Here is a 24384-nt window from a genome sequence, read left to right on the forward strand (position 1 = left end):
CTGAAATAGACTGAGCCTGGGCTTTTTCCCTGAGGGAATGTGGCGGAATGGAGTTCCGGAACCAAAGTTCTCTCTAAGCTGAGTTAGCGTGAGTTAGCTCACAGATTATTAGCCTCCAGCTCACACATTTTTGTCTTGGCTCAGGAAAAATGGCCCCAGAGCGCACTGATTCATGCAGGAGCTCACAACCTTAACGCCAGGAGCTCACAAAGTAGAATTTTTGCTCACAAGACTCTGCAGCTTAGAGGGAACACGGTCCGGAACCTCTTTGCGGAAACAAAAATCCTCAAAAAATGTTTAAAAGTTCATGAGGAACATCTGTGTGTTTCTCCTTCATTCCCCACTTGAGAATTCCAGCATCTCTTCTCCCAGAAAAATAGCCCCGTGCTGAACCGTCACATTCAAAGTTCGTTCACTTCAGCATCCAGTTTCCAACAGAGGACAAACAAATGCTTCTAGGAAGACCACAAAAAGAAGTAACTGCCCTCTCCTGCTGTCCTGACTGAGCATCCCGCATTCAAAGGTACACTGCCTCTGATCCTGCAGCTTCTATCAGGGTGCATCTGTAGAGCCAGCGCGGTGACGTGGTTAGTGTGTCAGGCTAGGACCTGGGAGACCTGCATTCGAATCCCCTCTCTGCCATGAAAGTTTGCTGGGCGACTTTGGGCTAGTCACACACTCTCGGTCTAACCTACCTTGCAGGGCTGTTGTAAGGATAAAGTGGGAGAAGAAGACGACTGCAGATTTATACCCAGTCCTTCTTTCTGAATCAGAGACTCAGAGCAGCTTACAATCTCCTATATCTTCTCTCCCCCACAACAGACACCCTGTGAAGTGGGTGGGGCTGAGAGAGCTCTCACAGCAGCTGCCCTTTCAAGGACAACCTCTGCCAGAGCTATGGCTGACCCAAGGCCATTCCAGCAGCTGCAAGTGGAGGAGTGGGGAATCAAACCCGGTTCTCCCAGATAAGAGTCTGTGCACTTAACCGCCACACCAAACTAATGAAGGATGTTAGCTAGTTTGGGTCTTCTTTTGGGAGATGGGTGGGGTATAGATAAAAAATACAATCAAGGCTAGCATTCACGCCCCCTCTTATTTTCTCTAATCCTGTTAAATGCCAGAAGCCGTTAGCCACACCTTATGGCCATGAATTCTGCAAATTAAATTTTACATCATGCAGAGAAGATGTCTGTGTTGTTTGCTCCTACGTAAGAAGTTCCATTGGGCTGTGCTAAAACTCTCCAGTTTGGTGTAGTAGTTAAGTATGCGGACTCTTATATGGGAGAACTGGGTTTGATTCCCACTCCTCCACTTGCAGCTGCTGGAATGGCCTTGGGGCAGCCATAGCTCTCTTGCAGAGCTGTCCTTGAAAGGGCAGCCACTGTGAGAGCCCTCTCTGCCCCACCCACCTCACAGGGTGTCTGTTGTGGGGGGAGAAGATATAGGAGATTGTAAGCCGCTCTGAGTCTCAGAGAAGGGCGGGATATAAATCTGCAATTCTTCTTCTTCTCTCTGACATATTTGCTTGACATATAAAAGTTGTTGTTTTGGGGATCCTTGAACACACACACACACGCAGGCACAAATCTGCCTCTTTGCTGACATCCTGAAGCATAGCAGTCTAGAATCCCCCCTGCCTTTTCCTGCCAAGTGTGTGAATGGGCTCTTTAAGCTACTCAACAACAGCTCCCAGCTCACGCTGGTTTGGCAGGCGGCACCTTCTCAGTCAGTGACACAAACGGTGGCTGACAACATCCACGCAGATGCACTCCCCCAGGAATCCACTTCTCCCCGCCCCCCTGCCGCCTTGGAGGCAGAGAGAATCCTGGAGCCACTGTGCTGGCTCTCAAAAAGCTACCGAAGCACATTAACAAGCAGGCGGTTTCCACTCACTGGCCTGAGAAAGGACTCGGATTTCCAAAACACATCTGCTGCCAGATGCTGGAGGACTTTAAGAAATAAAATTTAACATCTGGGGCTTTTTAAAACCAGCCTTTTCATTTTTTAAAACAGTTGTAGAAGATCTAAGCCCAGAGATTCTCCTCCCCCCCCCTCCCTTTTCTTTTCATTTAATGTAGTTTTTCCCCTTAAATTACTTAAAGCTCTTCTTTTTAATTTTTTACAGCATACTAGCAGGAGTTTGGAAAACAGATTTAAAAAACAAAAAACCTTACATCGCAGCTGAGAAAACACAAGCTTTTTAAACCTACGGTTTACAAGTTCAGCCAAGCCTCTCTCTGAATATTATACGCATGCGGTTTCGATCACACAGCAGCAAGCGCTACCGTTGAAAGAGTAGAAAGATTTTTGAAAGAAAGGGGAAAAAATGAAAGGTGGGGGGTAAGCACGGGGAGCGGGACTTTTCAGAGACTCCTTGAACCACCAAAGCGCAGCACTCTTCTTTTAAAAGGAATCCATATGCTTTTAATCTTAACACTTCAGACACCCCCAAAATAGTTCCCTAATTTCCTGGCTGGCTCCAAGCCACCAGGGACCTTCTGGGTTAGGGGACACGAGAATTGGTGCAGGCCCCCGGATATACTTTCCCGGTTGCCCTGGGCTTCCTAGTGCCAAAGTTGATCAGAATGCCTGGCATGATGCCCAGAAGAGAGAAAACTCCAATCAGTCCCGGTCTTTGGGTGGTGGAGACAGATGGTGGGATCAGGGCCCAGGCCTAAGGAAGGGGAGAGCTTAAATCAGGTGTGGCCAAACTTCCTTAACATAAGAGCTACATAGAATAAATGTCAGATGTAGGTAGGTAGGTAGGTAGGAAGGAAGGAAGGAAGGAAGGAAGGAAGGAAGGAAGGAAGGAAGGAAGGAAGGAAGGAAGGAAGGAAGGAAGGAAGGGCCAACTGTATACCAATCTCTGGAAGAACAAAGCAGGTTGGTCCTTTAAGACCAACCAAGTTTTATTTAGAACATAAGCTTTTGTGTGCCCACTTGGATCTAATCTCTGGAAGGTTCTGTTAGATAGTCTTTCCTTACTATCTTATAATCAAGAAAATAGGATTGATTGCCGTTTCCTACTAAATGACAGCATAACTGATATCACAAGACCTGTTGCCAAATTCTTGGCTGAAATTGTCAGAAATTATTCTAAGCAGGTTTTATTGTGATTCTTAATCTTATTTTAGCCTTTTATGCTTTGAACAGATATATTGGTTGTTTGGTTGACGTCTCTATATAGGTCTTTGGTTATGCCAATAAAAGTGCTACTGCTATTGCATTGAATAAATGTCAGATTTCGGAAGGGAGGGAGGGAGGGAGGGAGATTTCGGAAGGGAGGGAGGGAGGGAAGGAAGGAAGGAAGGAAGGAAGGAAGGAAGGAAGGAAAATAGATGGAGAGGGGAAAGAAAGCAACTTTAACTTTAAATGCATTCTCCAAGCCATTGGCTGACTTGGTTTGGAGAAGTGATTTAAAGAGGCAAATGCCTTCTCCAAGTCTGCCAACGGGGCAGTGGGGGCTTTGAGAGCCACACAATACGTATGAAAGGGCCACGTGTGGCTCCTGAGCCACAGTTTGGCCACCCCTGGCTTAAATCTTCTCCCTTGTGCCATTTATCCGGTTGAAAGATGCCCCCTCCCCCGGTGTGCTTTAAGTCTCTTTTTGTGGCCGGCCTTTCTCTTCCAGAGCAGCTCCGGAGGGCAGAAATTCTTTGGCACGCAGAAGGCCCCAGGTTCAGTCCCCGGCACCTCCAGTTAAAAGGACCAGGCTGTAGGTGATGGGAAAGGCTTCAGCCTGTGACTCTGGAGAGCGGCTGCCAGTCAGAGTAGACAAGACTGACTGTTGATAGACCACAGTGGGGAGGGTCTGAGTCAGGATAAGGCAGCTTCAACTATGTGTTATGTTATTCAAATTAAGCAAGTGTATGCAACATCTGTCCTGACCTGCGTAGTCCAGGTTAGCCTGAGCTTGTCAGATCTCGGAAACTATGCAGGGTCACCCCTGGCTAGTATTTGGATGGGCCGCCTCCAAGGAATACCAGGGTCGTGTGACGGCAGACCGCCTCTGAAACGTCTCTTGCCTTAAAAAACAATCCCAGCTCACCACCTAGAGGTGCATCATGCTAAAGGAACTAGAAATTCTGGCTGCCAGACAGTCTTAGGATCTCCTGGATATACTACGCATGCTGCCCTGCGATATTTAATTAATTTATCACATTTATATCCCACCCTCCCCTGATGGGCTTAGGGCGGCTATAAATCTGCAGTCTTCTTCTTTCACACATATTGTGCAGCGCCTGGAGGCCAAGGATGCAGGCTTACTCTCGAGTATGTGTGCATCTCATCAGGACCCCAGGCAGCCTCTGAACACTGACCCGTAGGTAGACAACTATTTCCACCATGTGTGAAGTGGGGAAGGAGGGGGAAATAGGCGAGCCTGCAAGTTCTTCTCCTCCACCATAGAGGTCATCTGGAGACCCAGAGTGGGGGAAGAAGAAGAAGAATTGCAGATTTATAGCCCGCCCTTCTCCCTGAATCAGAGACTCAGAGTGGCTTACAATCTCCTATGTCTTTTCCCGCCACAACAGACACCCTGTGAGGTGGGTGGGGCTGAGAAGGCTCTCACAGCAGCTGCCCTTTCAAGGACAACTATCCGAGGGCTATGGCTGACCCAAGGCCATTCCAGCAGGTGCAAATGGAGGAGTGGGGAATCAAACCCGGTTCTCCCAGATAAGAGTCTGCACACTTAACCACTACACCAAAGAGAGCACAAGGCTTAGGAGGGTCTTGAGTGAAACCCTCCTGTGGTTTGGGAACCTTAATACAATATTTTCCACCTGGATGTCATTCCATCGAACCCAACTGTTTGAAACTGTTGCTAAATTTTCATATCCAGCCTCTAGGAGGCGCTTAATGTATTTGCAAATGGCCGATTGACGGATGGGCAGTTTCCTTGTCAGGTTGGATATTATGCCAAAGAAGCTTACTGAACTTGAGCTCACACCTGGGTTTTTTTCCCTCCATGCCGGATTTCTAGTTGCACTAAATACTCCCCGACTGTATTTTATTTCTTGGCTTTCCCAGTTCTAGTCAAACCTGTGCGGAGGAGAAGAGTGTGGGGTGGGTGCGTAAAGAGCCAGTTGCCTGGCCGCCCCCCCTTCCCCCCGCGGCCAGGGCTGTTCTCCAGTCGAGCAGGTAGGGAAGCTCTGAAAAGCCTTTTGAAGGTTCTAAACGAGACACTGGAGAGGAGGTGGGCTGATTTAATTTAATTTTTAGATTTATATCCCGCCTTTTCCTGCAAGCGGGCTCAGGGCGGCTTACAACAGAAATTTAGACACCTATTACAGATTTTAAAACATCATTAAAAAAAAGGCAACGCAGCATCACAAACATAGACGGTGAGGTAACAACAGCGTATAGGCTGCTACCTATCAACATAGCACGGTCACCATGATGGTAAGGTGATGGGGAGACCGGTTAATTCCAGAGGGATGCCCGCCGGATCAATTAAAAGTCCGGCGGAAGTGCTCCGTCTTACAGGCCCTGGGAAACCTCGGTAAGTCCCACAGAGCCTGGATCTCCAGCGGGAGTGCATTCCACCAGGTAGGGGCCTGGACCAAAAAGGCCCTAGCCAGCATTAGGGGTCATTTGCAAGGGAGGAACATAAGAAGAATCACCTTAGAAGTTGCCAGTTCTTGAGTGAGTTCCTGTATCTTCTGCTGCTGTTGGATGAGAAGTTCTTGGACAGAGGCTAAAGTTGTCTGAAGTTGAGTCACTGCGGGAGGGGAAAAAAAGAACAGGAGAGTCACTAAATCACCATTGGTGCAGACACACACACACACACACACGGACCTGAACACCTCCTCCTCCTCTTCTTCTTTTGCCTCTCTTTGATATCAAACTGTAAGACACCTCTATTCCTCCCGCACCTGATTTATCAGTGGGCGTCAGCTCATTCTAACTCCTCATAATTTATCTGCGCCGTGGGTAATCTACCTGCACTGTATCTAACCTCCAGTATTTCTACTTTATCTTCCCTTTGTATAGATGTCTATAGCCTACAGTATATCCGTCGGAAACCTCTCCCTTCTAATTATATCGGTTTATGATTTGCACTGTCTCCCTGAACTTAAACAGCTTTGGTATCATTTATCTGCACGAGAGCTCCAGATGGAAGAACGCGGCACAGAAGATCTCTGCTCAGTCTGAAAGATGGACGAGTGTCTGAATTGAACGGTGGGGCAAAAGAAACGGGGACCCAGCTGTGCCCCAGCGCTCGTTCACAGGCGTATGGGGCAGCAACATTATTGCAATCGCTTATCTGGAGAAGAATCCATTTCTGGGGCTTGAGAGGCAGAATCTCGCTTCATTTATTCTTCCCCGTCTACAGCTGCACATGCGAAAAAGTGCATAAATGTTCACACATGGCTCAGGTCAGACCACATGCCAAACCAGAGTTAAGGGAGCGTACACAGGGCTTAGTGCAGGGGTGGCCAAACTTGCCTAATATAAGAGCCACATAGAATAAATGTCAGATGTTTGAGAGCTGCAAGACATGAACGAAGAAGAAGATGATGATATTGGATTTATAGCCTGCCCTCCACTCTCACAATCTCCTTTATCTCCCTCCCCCACAACAGACACCCTGTGAGGTGGGTGGGGCTCAGAGGGCTCTCACAGCAGCTGCCCTTTCAAGGACAACCTCTGCCAGAGCCATGGCTGACCCAAGGCCATTCCAGCAGCTGCAAGGGGAGGAGTGGGGAATCAAACCCGGTTCTCCCAGATAAGAGCCTGCACATTTAACCACTACACCAAACTGGGAAGGAAAGAATGAAGGAAGGAAAATATGAGATGCTAGAAAGAGAGGTAGAAAGAAAGCAACTTTAAATTTAAATGCATCCCCCAAGACAAGCCACCAACTGCCTTGTCTTGGAGAAGTGATTTAAAGAGACAAATGCCTTCTCCAAAATGGCTGATGGGGTGGTGGGGGCTGCAACAGCCACACGATATGTTTGAAAGAGCCACATGTGGCTCCTGAGCCCCAGTTTGGCCACCCCTGGCTTAGCGTGATATCATAACTATGATGTTGTGATCTGCTAGTAAACCAGATTCAGAAACTCTGGTTTGAAGTAGGTTTGCTAAATGCCTTGTGTCAGGGGAAGGCTCTGTCAGAGGAAAGAGACTCTGGTAGCAAAACAGGAACTGCAAGATCCAACTCAGTGATTCTCCTGCAGTTTTACAGGAATTGTAATTATGTTAGCAAAGATTTGTAAGCTGACTTGGGAACGATCAGCTGAAAGCGTGTGATACAAATAAGCGAATAAAATAATATCTACTGACAGCTACCAACAGCAGGTTGGAAAGGCCCAATTTAGACAGCAGAGACATCTGAATAAATCTGAATTTTGGGACCAGCTGATCAGGAAGAAATCATCAAAGGAGGGTATCTGGGAACATGGCTAAACCAGACTTCTGTCTTGCTCGCATGAAGCGTGAATCCCCGCCTATTTCCACATTGAAGCCGTTTAAAAAAAAAAAATTCCATTGTCCTGGTTGCGTTTGAAAAGAAATTACAAATTCTCAATAAAAGCCCAAGCGATCCACAAGCAAGCACAAAAATGTGCAAGCTCCTAACAATCTCTGTGAGAACACCTCCGCTGTATCCTCCATTTTGCCTCAAAGTGCCTTGTTCTCCCATCCTTGCCCTTTATTTGTTTTTCTGTGTTGAAAACACAAGCCTGACAAAGAGTTTTGCGAAACTCAAAACCTGCGCTCAAGGTTTTGTGGCATTTGGGCTGGTTCCAATAAAAAAGGTACTGGATATAAGCAAAATAAACAAAATAACTTGGATGCCACCACAAGAAAACACTATATTCCTCCAGTGATCACCTGCGTAATGCATGAACACTTACCTGTAAACACATATCAAGCAGCCTTCTGCTAAATCAGAGTTCCATCAAGGCCAGTATTGTCTACTCAGGCTGGCAGCTGCTCTCCAGGGTCCCAGGCTGAGGTCTTTCACAATCACCTACTGCCTGATCTTTTTAACTGGAGATGTCAGGGATTGAACCTGGGACCTTTTGTATGCAATGCTGAGGCTCTTCCCCTGAGCCACACCCCTTCCCTAACCATTTTTTTTTTTTGCCATCAAATCACAGCTGACTTAATGGCGACCCTGCAGGGTTTTTTGAGTCATGAGGAACAGAGACGGTTTGCCATTGCCTGCCTCTGTGCATTGACCCTAGACTTCCTTGGTGGTCTCAAATCCGAATACTGACCAGGGCCGAATACTGACTGGGGCCGAATACTGACCAGGGCCAAACCTGCTTTGCTTCTGACAAGATCAGCCTCATTCGGGCTAACCAGGTCAGGGCAGGGTAAACACAGAAGGGGCCTTTTGGTGAAGATCTTCTAGATTAGGCAAGCCCCTCCTGGAGAGCCCAAAGTTTGGTTAAACCGAAGTTATCGTGCAGCCAAAGAGGAGGAGATTCGGGGGTGGGGGGGAGGGGAAGGAATTTTGCTTGGAAAGAAAATTGACTCTTGATGGCAGGCAATGGCTTATGTCTGCTTCAGAGGATTTTTTAAAAAGGAAAATTATAATTCAGAGCTGCCATCTAGTAAACAGGTTCATAAAAAAAAATCCCCGCCGTGTGACAGGTAGCAGGTAATCTGGGTCATCACAGGGGCAGTGGGTAATGAACAGGAGCCCTATGGATTCAATAACGGGGAAGGCGGCCGGGGTCGGAGGACGCTCTGTAATTACAGCCTCTCTTGACCCCGCCTTGGATTCTCAGAAGGAACACGGGGAGTGGGGGGAGACAGACACCCAAAGGCGTGGGGGGGGGACCCAAAGAAAACCCTCAGAGAAGCAGAAATTAAAAATGAACTTTGCAGCCCCTCCGAAAGGCTGTCATTTTATTCCCCTTATTAATATTCTGAGGTTGGGAGCCTTTCCGTAAAAACATAATTAATTGAGGCCGTGCCGACAGTAAACAAGCAATTTCAAATTAAACCGAAATGACGGCGGCTTCATTTGCAAATGTGAACAGATTTCTCAGAGCAGATAAATGAAGTCACCATATAAAGTGGAGACGGAGGGGAAGGTTGGGGGGGAAGGAAGGGAAAGGGGGGGGAGAGGAGAGGCAGGGAGGAGGAGGAGGAGGGCTTCGAGGGGCGAAGAATTGATGGAATCATTAATCTTCACCTGTCTGCGTCACGGTGCCGCTCATTTCGGAAATGTTCGACTCGATCCTCAGAAGTTGCTTCCTGTCCTCCTTGCTCCCCATGATCAGGGGGAGAAGGTATTTCTGCGAGAAAGAGCAGAGGGACATGTTGGATTGGGGGGGGGGGCAGGAAATCGAAGAACAAACAATAGGGGATATTTCGGGCAGGACCCTGGACTGCGAATCACCGGGTCCTCCTACGAACCATTCATGAGTGCCCACAATGTGTCTGACAGATAAGACTGCCTGATGTTTGTTCCTAGGAGTTAATGCAAAAAAAGGTGTGAGGAGAGAGGAGTACAGCTTTTTAGCATTTATGTTTTAAAAACTTGTTTAAAAAAAAAAAAGGTTTTGTGGCACTGTGCAAGCACCAGTCGTTTCCGACTCTGGGGTGACGTCGCATCATGATGTTTTCACGGCAGACTTTTTACGGGGTGGTTTGCCCTTGCCTTCCCCAGTCATCTACACTTTCCCCCCAGCAACCTGGGGACTCCTTTTACTGACCTCGGAAGGACGGAAGGCTGAGTCAACCTTGAGCCGGCTACCTGAACCCAGCTTCCGCCGGGATCGAACTCAGGTCATGAGCAGAGAGCTTGGACTGCAGTACTGCAGCTTTACCACTCTGCGCCACGGGGCTCTTCTTGCTTTACTGACATCCAAAGCCAAAGCATCCACTGTGTGCAGAGTCCAGTCTTTTCAGCTTTCACATTTGCTTCTTTTTAAGTTCTAGCCCTGTGACTGTAACAAGAGTACTTGGAACTGGGGGAGAATACGGAGTTGCCAACTCTGGGTTGGGTAATTCCTGGAGAGTTTGGGTGTGAAGTTGGGGGAGGGCAGGGACTTCAGTGAGGCACAAGGCTGTAGAGCCTACCCCTCCAATTCAGCCATTTTTCCCAGGAGAAATGATCTCTGCAATCTGGAGATCAGTTGTAATCCCAGGAGGTCTCCAGCCACCACCTGGAGGTTGGCAACCCTAGGAGAACATCATTGGGGGGGGGGGATACCTTGCAATAGAAGGGGTGCATTCGACGCAAGGGACGCTCCTCTCCCCTTTCAATTCCTCACTTAGTCATCAACTGTAACCACAAAATGCAATTTCTCCGTTCTGATGCAAAAATAAATTAGATGAGGACAGTGGCAGACTTTTGTATGATACAATAACGATCTAACGACACTGCTGGCAGACAGTGGGGCATTTTCTTGATTTCTTTCTATATTTAGGAATTATGAAAAGTTAAAACCAATGCTACTTCGGGGGCGGGGGAATACCACTCTGGGGGATCGCCATGTTTTGATACAGATTTTTTTTTTTAAAGTGGGGAGGAGAATTTACACTATGAGAAGCTGGTTTTTCTTTTTAATGGTATGCCATAGAGCAGGGATGTCAAACGTGCAGCCCAGGGGCCGAATCAGGTCCTCGGAGGGCTCCTATCAGGCCACTGAGCAAATGGCTGTTGCCTGTTTCCTTCTCCCTCTCTTTTGCTTCCTTCCGCATCACAGGTTGCTTTGAGGGCTTGCTCAATTGCACAGGAGCTACAGGGTAAAACCTCTATTTTCTTCATTGGCTGAGGCTCCTCCCTTGGGAAGGAAGGGGGGAGGGAGAGCTTGCTTTGCCAGGCTCTCTCAATGGAACAGCAGAGTTACTGAGCCAAGCCTCTCTTTCTTCTATTGGCTGAGGCTCCTCCCCCCTCTTGGTCCCCTAGGGAAGGAAGGAAAGAGCTGGAGCTTCCTTTGCCCTGTTCCCTGGATCCCACTGGAGAGATACAAGGGAAGCACCTTGAAGACCAATGAGTGCTAATGTTTTAAGCATGTTTTATTTTAAGTTTTTTAAAAAATACACATTTAACTGTGTTTGTCTGTGTCCTTATAAATTCTAAATCTCTAGTACCCGGCCTTACATTCTATGACAGGCATGGCCCAGCCCGACAAGGTCTCATTTATGTCAGATCCGGCCCTCATGGCAAATGAGATTGACACCCTTGCTATAGAGGTTAGAACTAATAATAACGTTGTAAATGCTGGGTAAGAAAGAGACTAACCTTTTTTTGCAGGGAGGGGATTCTCAGGTATCTGCCTAGAAATGTCAGGTTTGCAAAAAGCATCTGAAATATTTCTCCAGTTTTGAGTAGGGGCCTTTTTGGATATTATTGAATTTATGAACTTTTTATTATCTTAGGTGCAATTCTGAGTAGCTCAGTTCCGCCTTGAAATTAATTACCAGGTTGCTAGTCCTCATGGTTCCAGAGACTTGTGTGTATGTGTTTGGTGGCAGAGAAGCTGTTTTCAAAAACTCAGTGGAAACTGTACAGTTATGCAAATCTTGTAAGGAATGAGAATGAATCCAGTTTCTCAAGCTTGGACAATGGAAAGCAATAATTCCTATCCTTCCCACGCCTCCTCCTCTCTCTGTACACACCCCCACACAAGGAGCCGATACTGGGCAATCCCTCAAGCCCGTCATCCTTTGTTGAGTTCCCTTAAATCCACCAGAGCTGCGGCCCACAAATTAAGCATCTGCTTGTGTTCCTCCAGCCTTTGCTGCCAGAGCTCTCTCAGCCCCACCAACCTCACAAGGTATCTGTTGTTGGGAAGGGAAGGGGAAGGAGACTGTGAGCTGACTCCTTCAGGTAATGAAGGGTGGGGTATATATCCTCCTCCTCTTCTTCTTCCTCCTCCTCCTCCTGTCATGTAGAGAAGGAGGTCAGAGCCCTTCAGTCAGTCTTGGGGGCCATCTTCCCTCTAAGCTACAGTCTTGTGAGCAAAAATTCTACTTTGTGAGCTACTGGCATTAAAGTTGTGAGCTACTGGCATTAAAATGCTGAGCTACTGCATAAATTAGTGTTTTCTGGGGTCATCCTACTTGAGCTAAGACAAAAATGTGTGAGCTGGAGGCTAATAATCTGTGAGCTAGCTCACGCTAACTCCTCTGGTAAATACCTGAGTTCACTACTCTTTAAATGCAGCTCTCAGAGCCAGTTTGGTGTAGTGGTTAAGTGTGCAGACTCTTATCTGGGAGAACCGGGTTGGATTCCCCACTCCTCCACTTGCACCTGCTAGCATGGCCTTGGGTCAGCCATAGCTCTGGCAGAGGTTGTCCTTGAAAGGGCAGCTGCTGTGAGAGCCCTCTCCAGCCCCACCCACCTCACAGGGTGTCTGTTGTGGGGGAGGAAGGGAAAGGAGATTGTGAGCCGCTCTGAGACTCTTCGGAGTGGAGGGCGGGATATAAATCCAGTATCTTCATCTACCTCACAGGGTGTCTGTTGTGGGGGAGGAAGGTAAAGGAGATTGTGAGCCGCTCTGAGACTCTTCTGAGTGAAGGGCGGGATATAAATCCAATATCTTCTATCTTCCTCTTCAGTCTCTGGCATCTCCAATTGCAGGATCAAAAGGAGTAAGTGTCAGGAAAGACCTTTCCCTGGAAGACGGGGCCATCAGTTTGACGGATGAGTCAGGACAGCATTAGGACTTTTGTGGGCCGTGGAACCCTTCTGCATTTGTGGGCCCCTCCTACTATATTTATTTATTTATTTTATTTATATTTTGACTTACATCCTGCCCTTCCCACCGAATTGGCTCGGGGCGGCTCACAACACATAAACTTACATATTAATATCAATATAAAAAATTATTTTTGATATAACTTTAGAAGAAGAAGAGAGTGGAGTTATACCTCACCCTTCACTTGGGAGTCTCATAGCCGCTTACAATCTCCTTTCTCTTCCCCTCCCCACAACAGACACCCCGTGAGGTAGGTGAGGCTGAGAGAGCTCTGAGAACTGCTCTTGAGAGAACAGCTCTGAGAGAGTTATGACTGACCCAAGGTCACTCCAGCAGGTGCAAGTGGAGGAGTGGGGAATCAAACCTCGTTCTCCCAGATTAGCGTCTGTGTACTTAACCACTACACCAAACTGGCTTTAAATACTTCTACATTTTTATTTTCTGTTTTAGGCAAAATTTAATCGATTTTCATGGATCCTAAAAGTTCATTTCCTCCTTCTGATTGCAAAAGAAACGACAACATTTTCATAGGCCCCTAAAAGTATCATGGGCTGTAGGCGTTTGCCTTTTTTGTTCAGTCACACAGTCGAGTCCAACTCTTTGCGACCCCACGGACCAAGTCACGCGGCTAAAACGGATAAAAGCAAGTACTTCTTCACCCAAAGGGTGATTAACATGTGGAATTCACTGCCACAGGAGGTGGTGGCGTCCACAAGCATAGCCACCTTCAAGAAGGGGTTAGATAAAAATATGGAGCAGAGGTCCATCAGTGGCTATTAGCCACAGTGTGTGTGTATATATACAATTTTTTGCCACTGTGTGACACAGTGTTGGACTGGATGGGCCGTTGGCCTGATCCAACATGGCTTCTCTTATGTTCTACAGTTCCTGATAGATAAGTCAGCCCTGGAACTAGAGCTTGTATCAGGTAGAGCTACATTTCCAGAGTGTGCTCACTCTCATGAGCCAGTTTGGCATGGACTCTTACCTGGGAGAACCGGGTCTGATTCCCCACTCCTCCACTTGTAGCTGCTGGAATGGCCTTGGGGCAGCCATAGCTCTGGCAGAGATTGTCCTTGAAAGGGCAGCTGCTGCAAGAGCTCTCTCAGCCCCACCCACCTCACAGGGTGTTTGTTGTGGGGGGGAGGAAGGTAAAGGAGATTGTGACTGCTCTGAAACTCTGAGATTCAGAGTATAGGGCGGGATATAAATCCAATATCATCATCTTCTTCATGAAGACTCCTGCCCTGAAAGGGATTTCACCCCTGAGATGGGGCTGTGGCTCAGGGGAAGAGCTTCTGCTTTGCATGCAAAAGGTCCCAGGTTCAATCCCCAACATCTCCAGTTATAAAAGGACCAGGCTGTAGGCAACATGAAGGACCTCTCTTCCTGAGACCCTGGAGAGCTGCTGCCAGTCTGAGTAGACAATACTAACTTTGATGGACTGAGGGGTTGATCTAGCATAAGACAGCTTCATGTGTGCTCATGTGTACAGTGGCAGGACACATGTTCAGATACTCACAACAAAGAAGAGGAGGGGGTGTTATGAACCAGATTAGAACTATTTTGGAATCTGCTTCTGATCTCTGCTGTTTAAGACAGGGAAAGAGAGAACCGTTTAAAGATACTTTTTCAAAGAAAGCTCACTACATAAAAGAACCTGAAGAGCCTAAGGGCGGGGAATATGTTCTCCACTTGAACTATGACATTAATGATACAGATGTCTGCTGACAACCTTCCACAGATATACTGCAGCTACTCCCAGAGCCACAAAAACCACTAAGAACGTCAAACGGGCATTGCAGGGCCAGAGGAAAAGATGCCAGAGCCACAACAGGGCTTAATCTGACCAGCTTTCTTTTCAATGAGAGGAGGAGGAGGAGGAGGAGGAGGAGGAGGAGGAGGAGGAGGAGGAGGAGAAGAAGAAGAAGAAGAAGAAGAAGAAGAAGAAGAAGAAGAAGAAGAAGATGATGATGATGATGATGATGATGATGATGATGATGTTGGATTTATATCCCGCCCTCCACTCCGAAGAGTCTCAGAGCGGCTCACAATCTCCTTTCCCTTCCTCCCCCACAACAGACACCCTTTGAGGTGGGTGGGGCTGGAGAGGGCTCTCACAGCAGCTGCCCTTTCAAGGACAACCTCTGCCAGAGCTATGGCTGACCCAAGGCCATGGTAGCAGGTGCAAGTGGAGGAGTGGGGAATCAAACCCGGTTCTCCCAGATAAGAGTCCGCACACTTAACCACTACACCAAACTTGCTCTCCTAATGGGCTAATGTGATAACAAGAGTGCATCTGAGCATACTCAAAGGTCCTCGTTCACTGTGGAGTGAGCAAAAACGAACCTCAGCAAATCTAGAATTAACACATCTCCAGGAAGCACAGATCAAAAGAAGGGCAGGCTTAGAGTAATCTTTTTCTATCAAGAGCCACTGCCTGAGTCCCTTTTGTGCTGATTATTCATTGCTGAAGGCTGCACTCTGTTTGCCGCACGCTGAATTCATTTACCTAGCAATTGCCTGCCCTCTCCTGATTTAAAAGCCCGACACAACAGAATTTGTTGTTGAGGATAAACTACAGGATCAACTTGTCCTACAGGAAATTAACAGTTCCAGAATACATTCAGCAGCCACAGTAAATGACAGTGCATGCTGGGTAGCCTTAGTGTTCACACGCACACATTCACATGGACACGTGTTATCAGCAGATTAATATGCCCTCTGCTAAGTCAGGGTATCTGTCTGCCCACTTCAGCACCACCTGCTTTAACTGGCAGCAGCTCTTCAGAACCGAAGAAGAGTCGATCTTTATACCCTGCTTTTTTCTACCTTAAGGAGTCTCAAAGCGGCTTACAGTCACCTTTCCCTTCTTCTCCCTGAAACAGACACCTTGTGAGACAGGCGGGGATGAGAGAGTTCAGAGAGAACTGGGACTGACCCAAGGTCACCCAGCAGGCTTCATGTGCAGAAGAAGTGGGGAATCAAACCCAGTTCTCCAAGTTAGAGCCTGGCAGAGAAAGGCCTTTTCTTTTTGTCAAGTCTCTGGAAAACTCTGGCCAAGTCTGTGCCTGACTTTGGCTCAAGCAGAAAGCGTTCTGGGTAAAGCCATAATGTATTTCAATGCTGCTAGCTGAACCTCTCCCTAACCCCCCTCCTTTGTTATGTAGTCCTGCTTTGAAATGGGAATGTGAACACTTTATCTGAGCCTTCTCAGGCTAGGCGTCGGGGGAGGTTGGAGCCAAAGACGCTCAAGGCCAAAGTAGGCCTGAGAACGAAATGGTAACATCAATGTGTGAATGTGCCCTGCATAGTGCCCCTCCCTAAAGAATGCCTTTGAAGTGTACCTTATATGCTTGCCTTTACTGTATGATCTTCAGTCTTTCAATCTGAACCTATTCAAGTACAACCTTATCAATAAACTAGTTACTTTGTTTCAACAACGATTCATTATTGAATTTGGAGACTTGACACTTTTCCTACAGGAAGAGCTATTTTTGTTAGCAGGAACGCCTTTACATATTAGGCCACACACCCCTGATGTAGCCAATCCCCCAAGAGCTTACAGTTCTCTTCTTACAGGGCCTACAGTAAGCTCCAGGAGGATTGGCTACATCAGGGGTGTGTGGCCTAATATGCAAAGGAGTTCCTGCTAACAAAAATAGCCCTGCCTATAGGTGAAAGGGATCAGATCTGGGACTTACATAACTATAGGCCCCCCCAATAGGTAGCAGTAACACAAATGACAATGTAATTGCTACAGAGACAAGAGGGTGTGTGTATGTAGGGAATTCCCAGCAAATCAAAAATTAAAGGTTGTGATTTGCTCGGGACATATAAACATATGAAGCTGCCTTATACTGAATCAGACCTTTGGTCCATCAAAGTCAGTATTGTCTTCTCAGACTGGCAGCGGCTCTCCAGGTTCCCAAGCTGAGGTTTTTCATGCCTACTTGCCTGGACCCTTTTTAGTTAGAGATGCCGGGGACTGAACCTGGGACCTTCTGCTTACCAAGCAGACGCTCTACCACTGAGCCACCGTCCCTCCCCTGACAAAAAACAGCGGGCAGTGGGACTCATGCGGTTGGAAAACACAACTTCTAAGTCAGACCGAGGAGGCTGCCTGCAGGTCTGGGCTTCTGCACTTCTCTGGGTTCCGCACCAGAACATCCCACAGCCCTGCTTCTGTTTAGCTCAAAAGCCGTAATATGGGGATGTCTTCCTTCTGTGACAGCAGAAGCAGCTGGAATCATACTTACAGAAAAAAAAGGGGCAGAGAAACTCTGGAAAAGACACCGTTGGGCGCAAGTCTTCAGAGATGTACATTAACCCCAGTGTCCCTTTTTTAGAACCAAAAAAAGCTTGAATCCTTAGATTTCCTCGTAGGGAGGTATCCGAACCCCTTGTTCACCCCTCTTTTGCACCTCACCCGTGTCCCGCTTACCTTGTAGAGCTGGTGGAAGCCAAACGCAATACCCGCCATGATAATGGCTAGAGCACCGTAATCCCGCCATCTGGAGCTTGGTGGACCTAGTTGGATGGAGAGAAGCTTCATGAGAAAGAGTGAAGTCACTTCGTGGTTCCCACTGATGCCCGAAGACTGTGATCCCCTGCACTGAAACTCTTTCCTGGGCACATGATGGAAAGCTGGACCACCTGGCTAAGGGTATCCAAATTCCTAGCATCACACCAAGCTGCCATTTGCCATCTTGGATGCCAACTTGCAGCTTGTTTCCTGTGTTGCTGCACTCCAGGCCGAATCCGAATTTAAAAGAACATAAGAAGATAAGAGAAGCCATGTTGGATCAGGCCAGTGGCCCATCCAGTCCAACACTCTGTGTCACATAAGAACATAAGAGAAGCCTTGTTGAATCAGGCCAGTGGCCCATCCAGTCCAACACTCTGTGTCACATAAGAACATAAGAGAAGCCTTGTTGGATCAGGCCAATGGCCCATCCAGTCCAACACTCTGTGTCACATAAGAACATAAGAGAAGCCATGTTGGATCAGGCCAGTGGCCCCTCCAGTCCAACACTCTGTGTCACATAAGAACATAAGAGAAGCCATGTTGGATCAGGCCAGTGGCCCCTCCAGTCCAACACTCTGTGTCACTAAGAACATAAGAGAAGCCATGTTGGATCAGGCCAGTGGCCCCTCCAGTCCAACACTCTGTGTCACATAAGAACATCAGAGAAGCCATGCTGGATCAGGCCAGTGGCCCCTCCAGTCCAACACTCTGTGTCACAGAAGAACATAAGAGAAGCCATGTTGGATCAGGCCAGTGGCCCCTCCAGTCCAACACTCTGTGTCACATAAGAACATCAGAGAAGCCATGCTGGATCAGGCCAGTGGCCCCTCCAGTCCAACACTCTGTGTCACAGAAGAACATAAGAGAAGCCATGTTGGATCAGGCCAATGGCTGATCCAGTCCAACACTCTGTCACAGAACAACATAAGAGAAGCCATGTTGGATCAGGCCAGTGGCCCATCCAGTCCAACACTCTGTGTCACATAAGAGAAGCCCTGTTGGATCAGGCCAGTGGCCCCTCCAGTCCAACACTCTGTGTCACATAAGAACATAAGAGAAGCCATGTTGGATAAGGCCAGTGGCCCCTCCAGTCCAACACTCTGTGTCACATAAGAACATAAGAGAAGCCATGTTGGATAAGGCCAGTGGCCCCTCCAGTCCAACACTCTGTGTCACATAAGAACATAAGAGAAGCCCTGTTGGATCAGGCCAGTGGCCCCTCCAGTCCAACACTCTGTGTCACATAAGAACATAAGAGAAGCCATGTTGGATAAGGCCAGTGGCCCCTCCAGTCCAACACTCTGTGTCACATAAGAACATAAGAGAAGCCCTGTTGGATCAGGCCAGTGGCCCCTCCAGTCCAACACTCTGTGTCACATAAGAACATAAGAGAAGCCCTGTTGGATCAGGCCAGTGGCCCCTCCAGTCCAACACTCTGTGTCACATAAGAACATAAGAGAAGCCCTGTTGGATCAGGCCAATGGCCCCTCCAGTCCAACACTCTGTGTCACAGAAGAACATAAGATAAGCCCTGTTGGATCAGGCCAGTGGCCCATCCAGTCCAACACTCTGTGTCACACAGTGGCCAAAAAAACCAGGTGCTATCAGGAGGTCCATCAACGGGGCCAGGACACTAGAAGCCCTCACATGGTTGTCACAATTCTCACAAACCAGGATTCTAATCCACAGTTTAGTCCTGGCTTTGAATCCCAGTTCTCGAGGAAGAAGCAAACCCGAAGTTAGCCAGGATCTACACTGGTCTGAAGAGTCAGGCCGATTCCCCACTAGCCTTGCTGCGGTCTTGCACTCCTTTTTTCTGCGGTGCTTCTGCCTGATTTTGCATATGCTGCCATGCAGCTGTGACTTGCCCCGCTTCTTTCCCAAGTTCTGTCCACGGCTTCAAAATTCCATTTTCAGAGAATCTCACAGCCGCAGTGGGAACTTGGGAAAGAGGCAAGTCACAGTTCTGCGGCAGCGTGTGCAAAATCGGGCAGAAGCACCGCAGGAAACAGGAGCTTGAGACCGCGGCAAGGATACTGGGGAACTGGCCTTACTTTCAAACCAGGAGTCCCTGGCTGTATTCCATGAGAGAAAAAGTATGAATAGACTGCGTTGCCTCAGCCATCGGGTTCAGTCTGCCTAATTCTTGTTGCTGATGTTGATTATTCTCCAGTCTCTTTTATACCATTAGCATGCACCTGAAATAGTTACAATATTACACCGCAACGGGTGCAAAAAGAATTGATTGAAAATAAATTCATTTTAGAGAGAGAGATTCGGCCAGCGGAAATGCAAAACGCTATGAACGCAAAAAGGTCTGCTCCTCTCAAGGAAGAAGCAAAACTGAAACACACACATTCAAGCAGAAGCGATCGGCGTGAGAAATTCGGTTTCAGTCCTACCGATCACCCTAGACTGCCAGAAATGATTCGGAGAAACTTGGTCGGGAGAAACAGCATGGTTTGGGACTAGATTCAGGTGGGCAGCTGTGAAGCAGCAGAATGGAGTTTGAGTCCAGGGGATCCTTTAGGACCGACAGTTTTTTTCAAGGTAGGAGTTTTCGTGTGCAGGTGCACTTCCTCAGATACAATGGTCTGGAACTGTAATTTCTGCCAGTGGCTTCTCAACACAACCCACAATCTTTTCCCCACAATGATTCGAGACATTATTTTCTCCTTACAGAGTTTCAGAATTTCTTTTTGTTCCAAATCCTACATCTCCTTGCACACACACATATTTTTAGCATTATTTTGCAAAGGTTTTTTTTTAAATCAAGGGGTGGGGGGGGGGGAAATCAATGAAGTAAAGGGACTTCCTCAGGTAGGTGTGAAGAGTATGGATGAAGAAAGAGAGAGTGGTGGGAACTTACCATCTCGAAGCCTTGAACACCTCTGTTTGGCAACCCTCTTCCCATTTTTTCTCTTTTGTAAGCTTTTTAATACCCTGCGTTCCCCCCAGTCAAGAGCCAAAGCAGCTTAAAAAATACAGCTCTCCTTCCCCTCCTCCAACCACAACAACAACCTTGTGAGGTCAATGAAGCAAAGAGAAAGAGTGGCCCAAGGTTACCCAGCAAACTTTCCATGGTAAAGACAGGATTAAAAACTCATCTCTCCCGCTCAACTCCTCACATTACTTCCACCCCGCTGGAAAAAGCTCCCAAAACGCATTGCCTGACTTTGTTCTTTTCCCTCACTTTATTACTGGAGCAGTTCATGGGTCTCCTCAAAGTACCAGCACTGGAAAGACATCAAATACATTTGCTGATCTTGGCCTTCCTTGATGAATTCAAAACAGACTCTTCTCCATCTGACTCTCCTACCTTTAAGGACAAACTTGTAATCAGCCACTTGTATGGTTCACCTATGATGAACAAGAGGCATCTGCAGTAGTGAGGGTGGGGGTGGAGGGGCACAGGTGTGCTTTCATGCTGTCTATGCACCACACGTGGGTATGTTAAGGCAGTCAAGAGAATCATAATTCATGTGGACTAGTATCTTTTCTAGGATTCTTTGCAGATGTCTTAGTGGGTCTCCTTCTTCAGATTAAAGGGCAGTAGCAGACGGTGATGTTTTTATACTCTGCTTTTCTCTACTTTAAGGAGTCTCAAAGCGGCTTACCATCGCTCTCCCTTCCCCGTCCCACAACAGAAGCCTTTTGAGGCAGGTGGGCCTGAGAGAGTTCAGAGAAAACCGTGACTGGCCCAAGGTCACCCAGCAGAGTTAGGAGTGGGGAATCAAACCCAGTTCTCCAGATTAAATTCTGCCCCTCTTAACTACTACACCACACTGGCTCTCTTAAGAATGTGTCTTAATTTACTGAGTATTTTTTATTAAAAAAAAATGCATGGTGCCCAGCTCTGGTTCTTTTAGACCAGGGGTGTCAAATATGCGGTCTGGGGGCCGAATCAGGCCCCCAGAGGGCTCCTATCAGGCCCCCGAGCAACTGGCTGCCATCTGTTTCCTTCTCCCCATCTCTTGCTTCCTTCTGCATCACAGCTTGCTTTGCCAGGCTTGCTCAATCGCACAGGAGCTACAGAGCAAAGTCTCTATTTTCTCCATTGGCTGAGGCTGCTCCCTTCGAGAGGAAGGTGGAAGAGAGAGTTTGCTTTGCCAGACTCTCTCAATCACACAGCAGAACTACTGAGCCAAGCCTGTCTTCCTTCTGTCCTTCCCCTCCTGGTCCCCTGGGGAAGGAAGGAAAGAGCCAGAGCTTCCTTTGCCCAGTTCCCTGGATCACATGGGAGAAATACAAAGAAAGCACCTTTAAGACCAACGAATGCTAACATTTTAAGCATGTTTTTGTGTTTGTGTCCTTTATAAAGTTTCTATCTCTGCTACCTAATCTTAAATAGGTACACACATGGCCTGGCCCAACATGGCTCGGCCCAACCCAACAAGGTCTCATTAATGTCAGATCCATTCCCCATAACAAATTATTTCGACACCCCTATTTTAGACGTATAAATAATTTCGACCCTTGGTGCTGACTCTAGACTTCCCAACTCCAAATCTGTCTCTAATTTGTCCTGCAGTGAGAGCCCTACTTTTCAGGACTAGCTTAAAATCCCGCACCACTCCCTACAAACTGTGCCCCACTTTTGCTCAGGTATCACCCCACACGTGCCGCTCCACCGCCTTGCTGTGACCTCTGGGAGGAATCCGAAGACACCTGTGGGTCTCCCCCATAACACCGCGCGGAAAAACTCCATCAGCATCGCCCTTTCACCTCTTTCATCTCTCCCTCCGTTCCTGTACTGCTCGCGCTAAGAACATTTTATTGCCCCCTGGTTTTCATTATTAATGAAAAGGGACCGGGATGATCTTTCGGAAAGTTCAGAGAGTCTATAAAGACAAGGAGCTGAAATGCCATTTTACTCGTTTTAGAGATGTGTGAAACAATTCTGTCTTCTGGCAAAAAATAAAGGCAGAGGAGAAAGGGAGGGAAGAAGCTAATTGGTACAAAATAACCCCAGCAAGGACTCTGCACCAAACTCTCTGGTGTTACGGGACATCTGTGGGGAAGGGTACACACTCCGTCAGTGCTCATAAGCTTGGCTGGTTGAAGGTGCTAGGTTGGTGGGGGTTGAGGTTGCATGGCAATGCCTCCCAGTGTTCTGTGACCAGAATAAACCCAAGGTCTTAAATGGACTCATTAAGAACCACAGAAGATCAGACCAATGGTCCATCTAGTCTAGCACCCTGTCTCTCACAGTGGCCGATCAGTTCCTCTGGAGAGTCAACAACAGGGCATAGAGACCAAGGCCTTCATGAGAATATAAGAAGAGCCCTGCTGGATCAGACCGGTGGTCTATCTAGTCCAGCATCCTGTCTCACACAGAGGCCAACCAGTTCCTCTGGAGAGCCAACAACTGGGTCAAGAGGCTGTGGCCTTCGTAAGAACATCAGAAGAGCCCAGCTGGATCAGACCAGTAAAATCCATCCAGTCTAGCCTCCTGTCTCACACAGTGGCCAACCAGTTCCTCTGGAGAGCCAACAACAGGGCATAGAGCCCAAGGCCTTCATGAGGATATAAGAAGAGCCCTGCTAGATCAGACCAGTGAGGTCCATCCAGTCCAGCCTCCTGTCTCACACAGTGGCCAACCAGTTCCTCTGGAGAGCCAACAACAGGGCATAGAGGCTGAGGCCTTCATAAGAACATAAGAAAAGCCCAGCTGAATCAGACCAATGGTCCACCTAGTCTAGCATCCTGTCTTACATAGTGGCCAGCCAGTTCCTCTGGAGAGCCAACAACAGGGCATAGAGACCAAGGCCTTCATGAGGATATAAGAAGAGCCCTGCTGGATCAGCCCAGAGTCCCATCTAGCCCAGCCTCCTGTCTCACACAGTGGCCAACCAGTTCCTCTGGAGAGCCAACAACTGGGTAGAGAGGCTGAGGCCTTCATAAGAACATCAGAAGAGCCCGGCTGGATCAGACCAGTGAGGGTCCATCTAGTCCACCATCCTGATTCACACAGTGCCCAGCCAGTTCCTCCGGAGGGCCAACAACAGGGCAGAGAGGCTGAGGCCTTCATATGAACATAAGAGCCCAGCTGGATCAGACCAGTGGTCCATCTAGTCCAGCATCCTGTCTCACACAGTTCCTCTGGACAGCCAGCAGCAGAGCATAGAAGCTGAGGCCTACATAAGAAGAGGCCTACTGAATCAGACCAGTGGTTCATCTGGTCCAGCATCCTGTCTCATCGAGTGGCCAACCAGTTCCTCTGGAGGACCAACAACAGGGCATAAAAGCTGAGGGCCTCCCCTGCTGCTGCCTCCTGGCTCTGGGATTCAGAGGATCAGTGAATCTCTGAATGTGGAGATTCCCCTCAGTCACCACGGCTAATAGCCACTGACAGACTTATCCTTCATTTATCTATCTAATTCTCCTTTAAAGCTGTTTTAAAGCTCATTGCAGCAAACTGTCCTAATTTTACACTGCAAATATTTTTAAGGTTACCACAAAGCAAAGAAGTTGTGTGCTTGACAAGAGTGTTGTCCAACGTGTGTGTGTAAAGTGTTGTCAAGTTGCAACTGAGTTATGGACCACCAAGGAAGTCTTTGCAGAGGAAGGCAATGGCCAAATCACCCCTGCTCACTTGTCTTCAAAACCCCATGGAATGGCAGTGACTTGATGGCATTTTATTCACAGAGAGAGAAGTCTGGGATCTCCTGGAAGATCCTTAATCCCTGTTTCCATTTGGCCCCGTGTTATAGTGACCCCATACGGTTTTTAAGGCAAGAGGCAAGCAGAGGTAGTTTCCTACCTCTGCGTAGCAACTCTGGACTTCCTTGGCAGTTTCCCATTGGGGAGAGACGGTGGCTCAGTGGTAGAGCATCTGCTTGGTGAACAGAAGGTCCCAGGTTCAATCCCCGGCATCTCCAACTAAAACGGGTCCAGGCAAGTAGGCGTGAAGAACCTCAGCTTGAGACCCTGGGGAGCCGCTGCCAGTCTGAGTAGACAAGACTGACTTTGATGGACCAAAGAGGGTCTGATTCAGTAGAAGGCAGCTTCATACGTTCATAAGTACTAACCAGAGCCAACCCTGCCTAGCTTCTGAGATCTGACAAGATCTGGCTGCTATAGAAAAAAAAATTAATCCTGGTCCCTGAGCCAGATGTGAACTGACGTGAGACCAGCCCAGTGGGCCAGAGACAGAAACATGTTTATTTCCTTCTGCTCTTGCTCTGGAGG

The 24384-nt window shown here is 47.9% G+C and overlaps 1 protein-coding gene across 1 annotated transcript in view; it reads right to left on the reverse strand.

The window, feature by feature from the left end:
• Nucleotides 1-24384, reverse strand: part of PEX14 (peroxisomal biogenesis factor 14) — a 57767-nt gene that overhangs the window by 11669 nt on the left and 21714 nt on the right. The window contains exons 2-4 of the mRNA XM_060259591.1: nt 17110-17293; nt 9149-9251; nt 5622-5719 (exon numbers count right to left, since the gene is read on the reverse strand). Coding sequence (XP_060115574.1) covers nt 5622-5719; nt 9149-9251; nt 17110-17293 — 385 coding nt within the window. The remainder of the gene's footprint in view (nt 1-5621; nt 5720-9148; nt 9252-17109; nt 17294-24384) is intronic.

Source organism: Heteronotia binoei, chromosome 18 (genome assembly GCF_032191835.1).
Source record: "Heteronotia binoei isolate CCM8104 ecotype False Entrance Well chromosome 18, APGP_CSIRO_Hbin_v1, whole genome shotgun sequence".
NCBI classification, from domain to species: domain Eukaryota; kingdom Metazoa; phylum Chordata; class Lepidosauria; order Squamata; family Gekkonidae; genus Heteronotia; species Heteronotia binoei.